General features: G+C 34.8%; 2 protein-coding genes across 6 annotated transcripts; one reads left to right on the top strand and one right to left on the bottom strand.

The window, feature by feature from the left end:
- The first annotated feature begins 264 nt into the window (after positions 1 to 264).
- yata lies at positions 265 to 12,030 on the top strand. 3 transcript variants are annotated; one of them, XM_053758160.2, is made up of 14 exons: positions 266 to 870; positions 1,036 to 1,265; positions 1,912 to 2,088; positions 2,283 to 2,511; positions 3,390 to 3,533; positions 3,885 to 4,066; positions 4,499 to 4,727; positions 5,427 to 5,514; positions 6,003 to 6,164; positions 6,575 to 6,715; positions 8,028 to 8,158; positions 8,585 to 8,783; positions 9,047 to 9,243; positions 11,733 to 12,030. In XM_053758160.2, the coding sequence occupies exons 1-13, from the start codon at positions 493 to 495 to the stop codon at positions 9,196 to 9,198; spliced, it is 2,442 nt and encodes an 813-aa protein (XP_053614135.1). In that variant the 5' UTR covers positions 266 to 492; the 3' UTR covers positions 9,199 to 9,243; positions 11,733 to 12,030. The 3 variants fall into 3 exon arrangements, with proteins under 3 accessions (XP_053614136.1, XP_053614135.1, XP_053614133.1); XM_053758158.2 differs by having other exon boundaries at positions 9,047 to 12,030; XM_053758161.2 differs by lacking the exons at positions 8,028 to 8,158; positions 8,585 to 8,783; positions 9,047 to 9,243; positions 11,733 to 12,030 and adding an exon at positions 7,995 to 8,017 and having other exon boundaries at positions 265 to 870.
- Positions 7,200 to 17,102, bottom strand: Gnpnat (Glucosamine-phosphate N-acetyltransferase). Of its 3 annotated transcripts, XM_053758165.1 has the most exons (7): positions 16,621 to 17,102; positions 15,966 to 16,185; positions 14,738 to 14,865; positions 14,205 to 14,266; positions 13,653 to 13,793; positions 13,237 to 13,293; positions 7,200 to 7,310 (listed from the first exon to the last, which is right to left on the bottom strand). In XM_053758165.1, the coding sequence occupies exons 1-6, from the start codon at positions 16,645 to 16,647 to the stop codon at positions 13,275 to 13,277; spliced, it is 597 nt and encodes a 198-aa protein (XP_053614140.1). In that variant the 5' UTR covers positions 16,648 to 17,102; the 3' UTR covers positions 7,200 to 7,310; positions 13,237 to 13,274. The 3 variants fall into 3 exon arrangements, with proteins under 3 accessions (XP_053614140.1, XP_053614139.1, XP_053614141.1); XM_053758164.1 differs by lacking the exon at positions 7,200 to 7,310 and having other exon boundaries at positions 12,540 to 13,293; positions 16,621 to 17,100; XM_053758166.1 differs by lacking the exons at positions 7,200 to 7,310; positions 16,621 to 17,102 and adding an exon at positions 16,385 to 16,403 and having other exon boundaries at positions 12,540 to 13,293.
- Positions 17,103 to 17,219: the final 117 nt, after the last annotated feature.

Below are 17,219 nucleotides of genomic sequence, written 5' to 3'. Positions count from 1 at the left end.
AGTGCACCGTTATCTCAATAACGTGACAAGCTAAGTAAGATTCGTACAAGTTTAAAATACCTGTAGCATTAATTCGTGCCATGTTTAACTATAAATATCTCTTAATGTGTTTTAAACCTCATTGGTTTAACCAACTCGAACGCAGATATATTTAATCAGTTAATCGGTTACACAGATATATTTAATAATTTATAGAACCCGAACCACTTATTATTTCCGAACTAAATCTGGATTTTATCTGTCCTACGATTTAAAAAAATAAATGTCATTCTTTCTTGTCATCACAATCGTCGTCACCGTCACTATTTGTGAAAATAGAAATAGGTGATTTTTCTATTTTATCAATTTTAAATATACTCAACGTATGTAATATTAAAATTTTATACAATTTAACGGCGGTTTTAACACTATGTCATTATATTCCTTGAATGTTTGGAATTTAGAAAAGTGTATATGTAAAATATTGTAAATAGTTTTGGTGTATAGTGCAAGATGTGGTCATTTTTCTCACGGGATCCCACAAAGGATTTTCCTTATGAAGTAGGAGATCCAATCAGGGGATTAGAAGACCGGACTGTATGGACCCTTCACAAGGGTAAAAAAAGAGGCACACAAGATGAAGTGTCAATATTCCTATTTGATGTTCAGAAGAATTCTGAAACTCTATTCGACATAGCGAAAGCTTCTCTGAAGAGACTGAAGACTATGAGACACCCTAGCCTTTTACATTATTTAGATAGCTGTGAAACTGAGAAATTTTTGTATGTAGCTACTGAATATGTAGACCCCTTAGCCACCCATATAGAAGATATGAAGCTTGAAGGGCAACAAAGAGAATTATTTTTAGCTTGGGGTATATTCCAAATAACTGTAAGTATTTAATTTAATAAATAATATATACAATAAATTACGGAAATATTTAAAAAGTTTATTTAAAACATTTTGTTCTACATGATTTTAAAATTCATATTATATGTTTTTCTCCTTTTACACATATTTCATGGATAGAAATATTAATATGTCCATTTCTTTCAGAGAGCATTATCCTTTTTAAATAATGATGGGAACATGAGACATAACAATGTTTGTCTGTACTCAGTCTTTGTAACTCAGGCAGGCGAGTGGAAACTTGGCGGGTTTGAGTTTTTAGCCAACCAAGGACAGGACCCTAATAATTCTATACCTATTAAAATATTACCTGCTTTAGAAATTTATGATCCACCTGAAAAGAAAGATCCCACTAAATTGAAAGCTGTTACAAAGTGGTAAGTCTTTTGTCTGTACATAAGTATACTTGTTTCCCTCCTCACTTCTATATTGATTTCAAACTTTGGGTGAAATGTACTGAAAAATCATTTATGTATATATTTTTGTGAAGAACATCAGTAATGTGAGTGCTCACATTACTGATGAACATCAGTAATGTGAGTGCTCACATTACTGATGTTCTCAGTACATAGTATAGTATAGTATAAAATCATTGAAAATGTATCTGCTTTGTACAGAAACCTTGGAATATCAGGGAGAAATTTTCTTTATAGTCACTAATCTAAATTTTTAATATCAAGAATCAAGATAATAGTTTTTCTCTGATATGTGGCAATGAAATAATGTGGAATTCCTCAATGTCCACATTTATCAGACACTCACTACCTTGGGATGCTAATCCTCTACTACTCTTTCTCTACACAATTATGTTATAATAAAATAAATATAATTTCGCAAATATGTGGTATAAAACAGTATTTGCTGATTTACAAAAGTCTGCCACCCTGGGCACCAGCCTACTTGTAAATCCGCCACTGCAGACTAGACAGATTTAATTAACTCCAAATAAGCTCGATACTTGTGTTACTAACTCAAAACTACTAGGAGTACTAGGGGTTCCTAAATTATTATTTTTTGTAACAGCTCATCTGACATGTGGGGTCTTGGTTGTTTGATCTGGGAAGCTTTCAATGGACCCTTGAAGAATCAGCCTGCACTCAAAACCACAGACTCGATTCCAAAACAGCTGAGCACTTTGTACTGTGAACTAGTCAGTGCCAACCCTGCTACTAGACCAAATCCAGCTGACATTATCACAAGGTACATTTTTCTTTTGTTTTAAGAATGATAAGTAGAACAATAAGAGTAACTTTATTATATTTGATTAAGGAAATAATTAGTATTCCTTTGTTTTTTAGCTAACTGAAGCATGAAAAAAATTTAAAAAGTACTTTTTTACTTTTATCTGCCTTTGTTTTTCATTTCAAAATAATAATAAAAGTTCATGCTTATAGGTGTCGAAAATTGGGTGGCTATTTCAAAAATGATCTCATAGACACTATGTTGTTCTTAGAAGAGATTCAAATTAAGGATAAGGTGGAGAAAGGGAAGTTCTTTTCCACTTTGAGCTCACACTTAGACAACTTCCCAGAGGCTGTGTGTGTTCATAAGATCTTGCCGCAGCTGCTCACAGCATTTCATTATGGTGATGCTGGGTCAGCGGTATTAGCGCCTATGTTTAAGGTATGCATTCTTATTTGACTTGACGAATTGAATTTTCTAATTGACTTTTATACATACACACAGTTTTTTTCCTCTTATGAGACCTAACGTAATATAAACAGTCTTCACAGTACTAATTGTTGAATTTTGTTGAAAATAAAACAAATATTATTCAAACCTACATTATAAAGTAAAACATTTATTAACCACCTCTTAAACTGTCTATTCATAAACAGCTATATAGTAAATACATGAAAATTTTTTTTACTGAAAATCTTGTAAGAAACGTTCATATTTTTTATGGTCCACATGTTATTCAACCCATAATGTGAAAGGAAATTATAGCTATTACATCATAAAATACTCGACCAATCTGTTATCATAAATGTTGTTTAACAAACTCCACAAGAGTGTTTATAAAACAATACCTTTTATTTTCTTTTGTCAAATCCTGTTTCATGTAGGATTGAAAGAATAAACTAAAGTTTAAATAACATTAAAAATTTGGCACTCACTCTCTATCTGAGTGTGTTACTAATTACATTTTCGGCTAAAACATTATATTATTTTTAAGCAAACAACTAGCGTTTCTTTAAATATGTTCAGCCCTATGGGAATGCTACTCATTGCTGCCCTGGATTTTTATCCCTTAGTATCGCCTCATACAACAGCCACGGGTGCATATGTCTGGCTGTACCAGTGATAGCAGCTCTCCTGGAATTTGTCTGCTATATCACAGATATGAAGACTGCTTCATGCAGTGATATCATAGTCGTATTACTACGTACTCAAAACTGACGGTTGTGTGCTGTAGCTCTCTTGACTAGAGCCTATAAGGCAATACACAAATGTAATAATACAAATAAGAATAGCAAATCTATTTAAGATTTAATTGTCAGCTGGGCAAGCTGCTGGAGGACGCGGACTACCAGAAGCAGATAGTGCCGTGTGTAGTGAAACTGTTCGCGTCCAACGACCGCACCACGCGCTCGCGACTGCTGCAGCAGCTGGACCAGTTCATCATGCATCTACACAACTCCACTGTAAGATGTTTTTGTAGTATCAGTGAGTTTAAAGGTACGACTCAGGGACACGATTCTCATGTAATTGAAGTTCTCTTTTTACAAGCTTTTATTTAGCTTTTAATCCTGTCCTGATGTTTGTCTGTCTGTAATTAAATCGCAAGTTAAAATTCGCCTACTTCCGCTTGTCCAGAGTTGTTTACTTGTCACTTCAGTTTCCATGGCAATGGTGAACCCAGGTTCAGCTCCCAACGAGGGAACACCTCAACGGTTTACAATACGGACATTATTTTTTGTCTGACGACAATAATGTTATAATGATCAATTGGATACTCGATCTATACCTAATAAATTAGCATTGTCTGTTCACAGGTCAATGACCAAATATTCCCGCAAGTAGTGAACGGGTTTCTCGACACCAACGCAGTGATACGAGAGCAGACTGTGAAGTCCATAGTCCATCTGGCATCGAAGCTCAACTACAACAACCTGAATGTTGAGGTGCTTAGACATTTTGCGCGGCTGCAGGCCAAGGATGATCAGGGTGGAATAAGGTAGTCAATCATATTTAGATTTATTAGAATTGGGTAGGTACTTAATAAAAAATATTTAATAGTTCAGTTCAATTGTGTAAAGGTTTTGCTGAACTTACATGTAGCCATCAAAATAAGTAATTCAAATTACCACGTATCAGAGTTTTCAAAGTAAATATTTACTGTATAGCTGGAAATACACTTGCCAGTACTGTACCTTGCACACTTGCTAACTAAACTTCAAATTATAAAAGGAAGCCTAAAAACCCTTTTTTTACGTAACTTTAGATGTGTTTGCACATTAACAGGATTGAGGAAAATAATAAAGAGATGAAAATATTCTGCAATCGCGAATCAGGAATTGAATTACGTTATTATTTTCAAAATTAAGTTAAAAGCATGTGTGACATGCATAACATATGCATTTAATTAATATAATAATTTGTTTTCTAGAACGAACACAACAGTGTGCCTGGGCAAAATCGCGGCTCACTTACACCCGCAAATCCGTCAGAAAGTGTTGGTGTCAGCGTTCGTACGCGCGACCCGGGACGCGTTTCCGCCCGCGCGCCAGGCCGGGGTGCTAGCCTTGGCCGCCACACAACAGTACTTCCTGCTGGCCGAGGTCGCTAATAGAGTGTTGCCAGCGCTGTGTCCGCTTACTAATGACCCGGAAAAACAGGTAAAAAAATAACATATAAATATTTGTCTATTACTATTTATTGCACAGTTTAGAAGAAATTCGTTCCCCGCGTCTGTTTGTTTCTAAGCTTTCTTCTTTTAAACGTCGCGACGGATATTTATGCAGTTTCCACGGTTATTTAGATGATTTATTTCCGTCTCTGTGCTAAATTTCATCAAAGTCGTCACAGTAGTTTAGTATTATTTACAAACAAAATACAAATATTTCCTCTTTATTAGTATGAATTAAAAAAATATTTGCATTAATTTATTTACGTTATTATAAGTAGGTATTTTACATTAGAACGAATAATTTAGTACAATATTATATTATTATTTTTTAATCTTTGCTTGTATTATTCAAGGGGAATTAATTTTCAGAATTAAAATATGTAGTGTAGTGTCAATGAGTCGAATAACGCATATTATACCAAGAATATAGTATGTGGTACACCAATCATTTAAAAAGCAATTGTTATCACTTTATACCGACAGTGGAATTAATACATTGTCCTATTTGACAACGATAAATACACTCATTATAATGACCTATATTGTCAATTGAACCAAACTGAAACGTGATCGGTCCTTTATATTTCATCAATTTATTTTGTTTACATACCATTTGGAGCTTTTATTTGCAAAAGTGGCATTTTCACCTGACTTAAATAAGTTTTTTTTTTTAAATCTACATTTCCAGGTTCGTGACGCAACTTTCAGAACGATAAAGGGCTTCCTTGGCAAATTAGAGAAAGTTTCAGAAGACCCTAGTCTCAAAGAAGGAATGGGTAAGAATGAATTTTTATAATATTTTTTTAATTTGTATTTTTATTCTCGTGTTTTTTGACATTCTGAATGTGTCCGTGTTAGCAAACAGGTTCCAGTCAATCTCTTTCTCAAAGGCACAATGTGGAACTGAGAGTATGCTCCAGAAGTAAATCTGTTCAAAATCCTGGAGTCTTCGTGTGAAGGCGGAATTTTGAGTATAGTCCTAAATACTATATACACGTGTCTAAAAGAATTTATTAGTCAAAAAAAGAGTTCACTGAATGTACGTAAATATTTTGGTATTAAGAGCCATGCCCCATTACCCAGTCGTACTCAGTTGCGACAACGGTTATATTGTGCTCCATTGTTTTCTATAAGTTTTAACACTTCACGTTGATGTACCTACATACTTACCATACATTTTCTGCATTGTTCGTGGACGGACGTCCACGTGACATCTGGACAATGCGGGGTATGGCTGTTAGTTGACCGGAGTGGTTGTTGGCAGAGGCGGACGTGCACACAGCGACGCCGTCGCTGAGCAACGCGGCGGCGACGTGGGCGGGCTGGGCGGTGACGGCCGTCACGGCCAAGTTCTACCGCTCGCACTCCGACACCGCGCGCGTCGCCATCTCCGCCAAGTCTGCGCTCTCCAAGCCAGGGTCACTAGGTGATTTATCACTACTGTTAAGCGAGGAAATCGCAAGACTTCAATACTTAAGTGCTGAACCATTTCTAGCGTGGAATTGGGAGGAAGGAGGCCGGTATTTATTAGGATTATCTCTATCGCATCCTCTCTTGCAAACGGCCGTGCGGCCGTGAAAGTCCGCATAAAAAATAAATCTTAGAATTTTTAAGACTTGCCTGCGAATTTACATGATAGCTGCCTGGCGTCAACCTGTTTCCTATCAACTGCTAAGGTCCTATTTGTGTCCCTTAATCGGACATTCACTAGAGGATATGGTATTCTAAGGCCGGACATCACACAAACGTAAGACACATCATTCCAAATATTTGGCGTTCCACAAGGCAGCACACTCGTTAAATTATAAATAAAATTTACTGATTTTTCCTTCTCAGAGCAACCGTCATCGAGCAGCATGTCGACAACGACGTCATCGGTGACATCGATGACGTCACTGGAGCACAGCGAGTCGGCCTCCGACTACGATCCAGAACATTGGGACATGGCCGCGTGGGGAGAGATAGATTCCAGTGCTGGTAACAATTTTACCTTTTTCGTGTGCTCATGTAGCTTCTCGAAGCAAAAACTTCATTGGTTAATTTAAGTTATATTTACATGGATATCAAATTTCATCTAAAATCCAATATGAAGAAAAAACCTGAACAAGTCAACATTTAGAATTTTTGTATTTAATCCCGTTGCTATACAAGGCCTCCCAATCACACTCACAGCTAGTTCGCACTACTGCGGATAGATGGCGCTACGGTCGAATCCTAGTCAAACCGACAAGTCTAAAACGCGCAGTTGAAGCGTTGAGAGCATTAGTACAACCTCGAGGCAATTGAGCATTCGCGCTCTCTCACTACAAAGCTTTTATGCAGCAATTTCTCCTCAAAACTTTATAAATAAATAAATTCATTCATTCATCGCAAGGCTACCTAGCCTGCGATCATATATATGGATAATATGAAATTGGGTACTTCATTTAGGTGTAGTATTGTTCATGAAAAAAAAGACTTGGTTTTTTATAAATTTGTTTAAATAATTGTAAGTACATATATAAAATTCCTTCTATTATACAATTTGAACTAATCAGATCCGATGTCTTCACAGCTTCGGTTCGATGGCAACCTGAAAATAAGTATTTTGTTATTAATAATGAAATAATCTTTCAGTATATGGTTGATGCATGTCAAAAAAAATCAAGTCACAAATCTCTCTCTCATCTGAACGCGTTCTCCTTAACAGTTGAACTCACGGTAACAGTACTTTTTCCCAAAATGAAAGATCTATGTTCTTCTCCATGCCTACTTTTGATTGCAATGTATGAGAAGTTTCAAGAAGATTGAGTAGAGATAAAACGTGTAGAGGTAACAAATAAACAAACTTCTTTAATTTTTTGTTGTAAATATCATCCATTAAGATTCCACTGATAAGAAAAGGCCTCGCACTCCTGTGTCCACTTATTTCTATTCATATCCTGAGTAAAAACAATTTACATACATACTTTATTACGTCTATACCCCTTACGGCGTAGACTTGCCGTAAGTTGCGAAACTCGAAGGCCACATTTAGCCATATGCTGCGTATATTTAGGCAGGCTTGTTAGTAAAATTGAGATGCAATGTTAAATTTTGGGCCTATTGAAAAGAAAGCTGATGGTAAGATTTGGGCCTATGAAGAAAAAGAACGAAGGTAAGTAAGCATATTTAGCCATATGCTGCGTATATTTAGGCAGGCTTGTTAGTGAAATTGAGATGCAATAGCAATGGTTGTTAGCTTATAAGAAAAATCTCCAATTTATATTGTCATCAGAAATGTAAAATGAGTGAATAATGATCGGAGCAGGCACGGGCACGGGCACGGACGCACGCAGCGGCGGGAGCAGCAGCGGCAGCGCGCGGCCCGCCGGTGCGCTCGCGCAGCTCTGCGACGACGACTGGGACCACGAGGAGTGGGGGCAGCTGCAGGAGCAGCCGGTCAGTATACATATACATAGATACCACCGGATTTATCATGCGTTGTTCGTTCCCGTGGAAAATTCCCAAGTCTGGGTAACTTGTACTCATTGTTATACAAAAATACTTCCGTAATCGGGCCTTTTCCTTTCTTGCCATAGAGGTTGTTTCAATTTCACTAGTGCACTGTGAGTGAGTGCGCATGGATTATACACAGAATTTAACGAATAGAACTACGATAAGCTTTTCAGATTACCTGACATTGGCTCAAATTGCAAAGACTACATTCGGAGACACAAGTTTTTGAAATTTATTACGATTCATTTAATAATTTTTAGGGTAAATGTTAAGTAAATACTGAGAAAAATGAAAAAAATAGAATATCGTTTAAGGCTTTATTTTTTCTGGTCTGAGGACAGTTCAAACCATAGTTTTGTTCAAATATAGAGCGCAGAAGCGGAACTAGTGAGCCCTTCAGAGACGTGGAACAACTCTGATTGGACCTCGATGGCGGTCAACAACGCGAACGCGACTTATGTCCGCGGCAATAAGCTGGAGCATCGCCCCACCGCGCATCAGAACAGCAACGACTCTCTCGGCGGATGGGAGGACGGAGAATTTGAGCCTATCGAGGAGAACATCGATGGTAAGATTTCCTATTGTAAATTTTGGGCCTATTGAAAAGAAAACTGATGGTAAGCATTGGGCCAATGGAGAAGAACGTTGATGTTAAGACGAGCCGAAATAGGCTTAACTTTTACAATCAACGTCCTCAAATGTCGATTACTACAGAAAATTCTCGCTTCACGTATGCATTGAAGAATATTCCAACAAGCCAGACTTTCAGCTCAGTTTAATCAATATTATAGCTATTCATTTGCTCTTAACAAACCAAAATGTAAATTACAGAAAACAACGCGTCAAAAATGGACGAGATGCGAAGGAAACGCGAGGAAAGGAAACTACAACGTCAGAGAGAGATGGAAGCTCGCCGCAACGCGCGCGGACAAGGGCCCATGAAGCTGGGCTCCAAGCTCACGGCCGCAGCGCCGCCATTCTAGTGGGACTCCGGACATGCTCACGAAACGCGCACAATTCTCAATGAGGTTCACTTTGAATGTTTACTAAAGGTTGTGTCCAAGATTACTGAAAATACAGAAATTAAGCTCGTATTCATATAAAAGTTAATACCAACTTGTTAATATATGATGGCTATCGCACTTTACAATATTTAACATTGACAGAACGAGACAACATGTCATAACATAAAGTAGGGTTTTATAAGAAGTATATACTTACATATGAAAAAACAATGTGTCGAAGCATCCCTAGCGAAACAGATTAGTTGAACTCAAAACACCTCTAATAGGGTTTCGATTAATAACGCAACGTAGCTAGATGTTTCATTTCTGTATTACTACAGACACTTTCTGTACATCAAGTAAATAATCTTCAGTAGACTTTTTAAAATCCATAATCTTATGCTCCAAGTATGGTTTCAAATCATTATAGAAACCTCAATTCGTAAGATTTTGTAGCGCGTTTCACTTGCCTCACTATGAAGTGTTCCATAGTGTTTATTAGATTTGATAACTCTAATTTATTCCATTACATACATTGTCATCAATGATTAAGTACTGTTTTATAATACAGTCAATTCTGAAAAAAGTATTTGTGGCTAAAGAAATATTGGAAATTGTGTGTGATGAAGCATAAATTAATATAAATAATTGTATTTATTTGTATTGTCTTTAAAATGCATTATTTAACTCTTTGGCGGACACAAAAAAACACTAAAGAAGTTTAAATTGTTATCATGTCTTTATAGGATAAATGTCCAGCAAAGCGTTAATAAGTATTATTTATTATAGTGTAGTTTATGATAAAATATACTTGATTAAATAATCATAATTTGGTCTTTACTGAAAATGGAATTGGGGAACAAAATAGAAATGATGCACCAAACTATTATAATTAACGCTCAAAGAGGCTGAACGTCAGTGTGGTGTGATTACTGATGTTACCCACACACAGTGGCGAAGGCGAGCCTTCTGCAAATAGAAATGAAGTAATTGAAAAAATGTATATCAAATTCACAATGACACAATGTTTCTACTATTTTTGTTGCAATAGCCTAAAAAAATTATGTGTTTCCTCTAACTTGAAAATTGCATTCGCTCTGCGAATTTCTTTTGAGGGGTTTTTTGCTGGCTATGGATGATCGGCAAACAATTTTAGACAATGTGGTGATTTTATAATAGATAATACTATAGACCTGATAAATTTATAATTACTAAAGAGAATGATATCTTAGATGACAAAAATAGGTATTTAACGGCAAAATATTTTGCCACTTTTAGGTATTTTATTCCAAGGCCATATTTTTCTCTAGCTTATATTATATAGTATACGTATTTAATTAATATCTATGTACAGAATAAATCGTTTGCTTTGTCCTGAGTTACGGGAATGTGTGCAATCGGGATATGAGGGTGTCAATTTGTAATAAGTGCTTGTGTTGATGACTGCATCTGACATTCCAGAACCGACACTTGAGAATGAACAAAATGTAGACAGTATATTAGGAAGAAATACATCTGTTCAAATAGTTCTAATATTTATCGTACTCCACAGCATATAAGATACAATTTGTGTCGCTGAAACATAAAAAATAAATTTTGGGCCGTAGTAATACATTACTGCATGGCCCAAAATTTGAGCCACACACAGTTTATTTTATTTTAAAAATTCCATTCGTCCACTTTCAAGTGTCGTGACTGATGAAGTGAATAGAGAAATGGTTGATGGATAGGTTTAATATGTACCGTGCAATATGTATTTATTGCATATTTTATAACTAATTGTATTTCAACTACCAGACTGAAACGGTCTACGTTTTTTACCAATTCACACATTATCATAAATTCTTTTGCAAGATATCAAAAATTATAATCAGACAAATATTACGACTAATATATTTAGAATTTGAAATATATTTTTAAATACAATCACATCTATTTTATCGATATTGCTTAAATTTCCTAACGATTTTAAATATGTATTGTAAAATCTCCCTTTCAACTTCACTAGGCGTTCTATAAATAGACAAGTAAATTTTAAGTCTTATGTTCTCATACAAACCATTAGACTATTCCAAAACCATAGCCGTATTAATATTTTATTTTTAAACAGGATAATTTTTATTATTTTAGCTTTAACTTAAAAAATATATAATGATAGAATTTTGTTGCAGCTCTATAAACAGTACAGTGTTATAACATTTTTCCTGATTAGAGTTCTATCATTGTTATGTACTATAATATTCAATGGTCAACTTCCGAACTCTATATAACCAGACACATGCCGATGCGAATGAGTGAACATTGCGATGCATCGCAATGAAAAACCCGCAATGTATATGGAATCCACCAAAGTTTAGCAAAGTGTTCGACGACAGTATGAAGCTGGCATACAATGTTGCTTGTCTCAATGATCATGACAATACTAATTTTGTAACCCAGTTAAGGTCATCATCACATATCTTTTAAATAATATTTGCGTCAGTAATATGTGCATGTATGCTTTATATTCTCAGCAAAAAAGAAAAGCCGAGGACCCTGGGCTCTGACGGTAAACGCTTGAAGAAAGAACCGGGAAAAAGATTTTCAGCAAATATTCTCTATTTTACTTGACTTTCGCAATCGAGTCATTCATTCATAAATTTTAAACAGGATTTACAGTTTATTAATAATTTGATATTTATCAATTAAGAAGTCAACATTCAGATTTGTTTTCTTGTCGACTATTAAGTACTATTGATATTTTTATTTATGATGAAATTATTCTATCCGCTACAGTTTACACTTCTGTAAATAAAAAGTAAAAATGTTTAATTCATTTGGTTTTATTTCTAATATTTTCGTAAATGAAACACAAATTAAGCAATCATGTTTTAATGATAATTACATGATAATGTGGTTAATATGAGAAAATGAGAATTCAAGTACACAAGCAATTATGAGATAACTAACTAAAGTACAATATTACAACTAAAATGCAAAAAAAAAGTTAATATATTTAGTCACAATGATAACAAAAAATAATCTCCAACATATATAAATATCAAATCTTTCTATGATCTGTCAACTTTCTTGAAGGAATCATTTTCAAAATCAATCGTTCATAAAATTGACATTGCCACAGTACAGATTATTTTGAAGTAAGTAAAACTAATTCTCGTCTTAAAATTTGAAAAATTGCAATGTCGTCGGTTTCGGTCGAAACGCTCTGAGAAACACCCATATACTGGAAAATTTTATTTCAAATGACACGATCAAGTGACGAATTATCAAGCACATTTTACAAAGTTAATGGATAATATAAGATTTGTTTTACACCCATCTATCACATATTATGTGCTGGAATACCCAGAAATCAATTGATAACCCCATCAAACGGAATAATTACATTTCATGTAATTGACAACTTTTGATGGATAGAAGAATTGACCCTGCGAACCATAACTACACAAACACCAAGCAGGAATCACACAAATTACTTTTTGCTTTGAGCAAATTAAAAGATATTTTATATAATTTTGAACATAGTTTTAACATAATTTATATAATAAATTTTAATAACTTTTTTAATAAATAAATTTTAACATAATTTTCAACAAAGCATACACTGCCGCTTTACTTATGACTACAATTATCCAGTAAACAAAGCAGTGTTTTGTCTTCAAAAATTATAATTTTATTTTGCTGCTTAATACACAAGGTGGGTAAAAAGGGACGAAGAGTTATGACTCGGAAACGCTTAGCTTTATAGATTTCCAATAATAACGGGGGAGGAGATGCAATGTGTTATCACTCCCAGTCGTCCCTTCTACCCCACCTTTCAATGATAAATTAATGATGACCAATATATTTTTCAGAAAACACAGGATTTTTTAAAAACAATTTCAAGCTCTACATAAAAACTACTTCAATCACAGCCTCTATGTAAAAACAAAACAGTGAATGAATTGCAAAAAAAAATTAAGTCATGCAATATGGTAGTGTGCTGTGAAAACTGCTCGGCTTGGGATGTGTACTTACAGCTTGGAGCGCAGGTCGGATGTCCCAGCGGCTAATTGTCAGGAGGGATCGTCGAACCTGGAAAACATATAAAATAAAATTTACCATCAGACATTTTACAAGCTTTTATCTTGCAATGTACGAGTATGTCCCTATTTGTCTGTCTATTCAGGTGGAATCTTGCAACGAAATTTTGATTGATTGATATGAAATTTTGTACACACGTTTCAGTATAGTCGTCGTCGCATCACAATGCCATATTGTGATTGGTTGGCTGCGTCTCACTTCGTTACACTAAGGCAGCAGTAACAAAAGAATCTTAATATATATTTCGATAGTATTTGCAATATGTTTACGATAAATCCCTAATACAAATTACTAAGCCAATTAGCATGGCATCCAAAATTATTTATTTGAAACATTTAAAATGTACTAACCGCATGTTCATAGCGTTGGAGTTTCCAGGCTCTAGCTTATAGCCGAGGGTCTCATAGAACTTGATGAGCTTGTCCTTGCAGTCCAACGACATCTTGTAGCAGCCCACCTCCTGAGCCAGCAGCGACACTGTCACTACGATACTGGAAATATAACAGTAAAATTTGTTGGTCTGGCATTTACAATATTGCATCCACACAGTCTGGCTGCAACCACTGTGACTACAAGCTTGTTGAAACATCAGCAACATAAAATAAAAGTTCATGCTAATGTAGAATTGTGTGTAAGTGTTTACGCAGCTGATAGGAATAGCATTCCTAAGAAGGATTGACGTCAGTCAGGCAGTAGAAATGAAAATCTTATATGTGTGATTTAAATAAAATAAAATAAAATTGTAAAAAGGTTGTTAATTAAAATGGCTAAGATGATGATACTAAATATATCAATAATGCTTCACATTAAATCTGTAAAGGCGAAGGAATGCTGTAATTGTTGTACAAAGCAAATTCATTCAAAAAGGGTCCAGAGTTTAGTGTGACAGACTTTATACTCACAGTTTACCAAGTTGTTTCCCTCTGTAGGTGTCATTGACGACTACATCTTCTAAGCGACCGCGCTGTATTATATAAAAAATATATTAGTTTGATAAAATTTACAGTAAAAAAAAACTTATTTTATTTCAACTGAATATTTATTTGAACTGGTTTCATTATTTTCTGTTTCAGGACGCCAGCACAAGCACCAGGCGGGTGTTTGGGCCTCCCATTCATATTTTTGAATGAATTATATCTATTCTTCCGTTAATGTCAATTTAACTTTCGCAGAATACTAATAGACAAAGATGTAAATGTCGTAAGAGACGATTAAGGGTCACGTTGCCTTGTCAGCTGTCCTGTCAGGCAACAATAACGATCATGAATCATGATATTCCGTGGATGTCGTACTAGGCGACTAAGTGTTTAGGCATCTAATAGGCAACAATATCATTCCCAAGGAGGGTTGACGTTAGGCAGGCGCCCGTTGGAATATCAACAGCCGAATCTTTAAAGTTTATTCTTTATGCAGAACAACATAAACATTAATATACCAGAGAGCAGTTGTGTATGAATTTCTGTTCGACAGCGAGTGTGGCTGCGCCAATCAATTTGCCTAAGCGCGTGTCTTCTATCACCGTCACGTAGTACCCGCCAGACTGCTTCATCTTTGTGAATCGGTCTGTAAACAATGCAAATCTATATTTAACAAACAAAAACAAGGTTGAAATGTTTAAATGTGTTCTATTTATTTGTTTTTCTAGGTGTTTAAAACATCTAGTCATCATTTATATTTCCTGAGAAACAAGGATGATGATAAACTAATTAAAATACTAGTTTTCAGTTATGAAACAAACCTAATTAACAAATACTGGCTGGAGATATTTTTTTGTTCTGATGTTCCATTTCAAACAAATGTTTATGGAAAAAAAAAGCTAATTAATATACATGGCAAAAATTATTGTATGCAGGAAGAAAATGAAGGCAGACAGAAAGGTTATCACGCTGGGCACCGACACACACATTTACACCAAGGCCATCTTATTTGAATGTGTAAATAACAGGAAAAAAATGTTCGAGCATATATTTTTTAATGTATTTGAAGCACAGATTCATAGGATTTGCAAATTTTATATATAATCTGAATTTTAGTAAAACATATTCATATGTAAAACATAGTATATTATCCTTACATATTATAAAAAGAAATCCCCATATCGCTTCTGACTGTCTGTATGCAATAAACTCAAAAACTACATGATGGCTTTTTGTATGGTTTTCACAAATAGATAGTGTGATGTGTGTGTGATTCCTAAGGATAAGTGTATCATTTATTTTGGTTTTACCAAAGCAAAGCCATGACAAGTGGCTAGTATAATATAACTTAGGAATATGTTAGTATCAATATTGATAAGCATTTGAATTTTGTTCATACCTATCAAGTCATGAATCATTCAAATCTTACCTGTCTATGTCTTACCTGTATATCTATAATCTTAACTGTGTTATCATTTGAATGGGCAATCTTATCTTTACTTACATTGATTGTTAAAGACGTCTGTGATTTTATTATAATACCCAGCTACTTTATTTTCTACTAGATCCTCTTAATCAGAATAGAGTAAAACTCTAATTATGATGATTTCTTTTACTCTAAAATGAGAACATAGTGGAGAGACTTGTCTCTATTTAAAGCAGTTTAGATTTTATTCCAATTAGATTAACAACTTTTGATATCTATGCCTGGATATTCTTTCACTCAATGCATTCATTGGAACTCACCATCAAATTGCTTCCTAGAGACATTTCCAACACTGGTTAGCTGACCCAAAAGCTGGAGGAAACCTTTGTCATAGTCTGCTCTCTGCAATGGTCTGACCACCATCCACTCCTCTCCAGGGCTTGCTGCACTGATTTTGGGCTTGAAGGTTGCTGGACTCTTGTCGAAATTCAACCTCTGCAATATCTCTGGTGGATAGAGGTACTCGTAGAGCTTCCCATCCTGAAGAATAAATAAAAAACTTGGTTGACTGAAATACATTCAATGTTTGTTGTTTTAATAATATCAGATTATATTGCTTTTTATTTAGAAATCTTTGTTGCCAAGTTTGATAAATAAACAAAACAAATATAGTAGACACCATGTATTTTTTTTAATATTGCTATTTCCATCTATAAAGACCATCAAAGTTATACTTAACCATAGTCTCTAACACTAAATAACACGTGGCATGTCGATTCACAACAGCCACTTTGTATACAAGAACAATGTAAAAAATGTGCCTTCAAGTATATTATTGTCTATATTTATCTATCAGTCAAACTGTTTAAATTTATTACTGAATTAATTGAAACAAACCCAAAAGCGACTGAGTCTTAGATTTGATAACATAAGTACTTTGTTATATTACCCTGATATTATATATTTACTACTTACCCCAATATTTTGTTTATCCATGCCCATGTTTCTAAACTGCTATTCAAAATACATTATAGAAAATACTAAACGATCGTTTTTTTTACCCGCTGAGGCCAGTACGTGCGTGTATATACACGTTTCTACAATCTATAATTGTAGTAATAAATTACGTAGAGATTATTAAATTATCGGCATGAAAGTGAAAGTAAAAGTAACCTAACCACAAAATAACCTTCACACCGCGGATAATAAAACAGCTGATGTGTCAAAATGTCAAAAAATATACTTATCAACACAATCGATTGATTGTGTGGTGTGTGCTGCCTTTAATATATGATTTTTTAAACATTCACATTAATACTACACCAAAATCAAATTAGGTACTTCATAAATTTGTCGTACTTATAGTTTTTCTGAATTTGTGTAAAATATTAAAAAATGTTTGCATCGATTTAGACGGTTTAAGTATGTACTATTGTCGTGGGTCGTTAGTATATAAAAATGTACTCTGTGGTCGATACTATTGTCAGCATGCGCGCGGCCCCGATTGTCACGGTCACGACGGCACGGCAGGCGCATTTCATTCCACACAAATAAATTCAAAGAAAACTTTTTGA

This window comes from Plodia interpunctella, chromosome 17 (genome assembly GCF_027563975.2).
Source record: "Plodia interpunctella isolate USDA-ARS_2022_Savannah chromosome 17, ilPloInte3.2, whole genome shotgun sequence".
Taxonomy (NCBI): Eukaryota; Metazoa; Arthropoda; class Insecta; order Lepidoptera; family Pyralidae; genus Plodia; species Plodia interpunctella.
The sequence above is the reverse complement of the archived record's forward strand: the minus strand, read 5'-3'. Positions and strand labels throughout refer to the sequence as shown.

Excerpts from the sequence above, each read along its gene's own strand:
- yata (XM_053758160.2), top strand. The coding sequence starts at position 493 with ATGTGGTCATTTTTCTCACGGGATCCCACAAAGGATTTTCCTTATGAA. Across the intron at positions 2,089-2,282 it reads CCAGCTGACATTATCACAAG|GTGTCGAAAATTGGGTGGCT; the intron begins GTACATTTTTCT and ends TCATGCTTATAG. Across the intron at positions 6,165-6,574 it reads CTCCAAGCCAGGGTCACTAG|AGCAACCGTCATCGAGCAGC; the intron begins GTGATTTATCAC and ends TTTCCTTCTCAG.
- Gnpnat (XM_053758165.1), bottom strand. The coding sequence starts at position 16,647 with ATGGGCATGGATAAACAAAATATTGGG. Across the intron at positions 16,186-16,620 it reads TGGATAAACAAAATATTGGG|GATGGGAAGCTCTACGAGTA; the intron begins GTAAGTAGTAAA and ends TTTATTCTTCAG. Across the intron at positions 14,866-15,965 it reads CTCTAGGAAGCAATTTGATG|ACCGATTCACAAAGATGAAG; the intron begins GTGAGTTCCAAT and ends CATTGTTTACAG.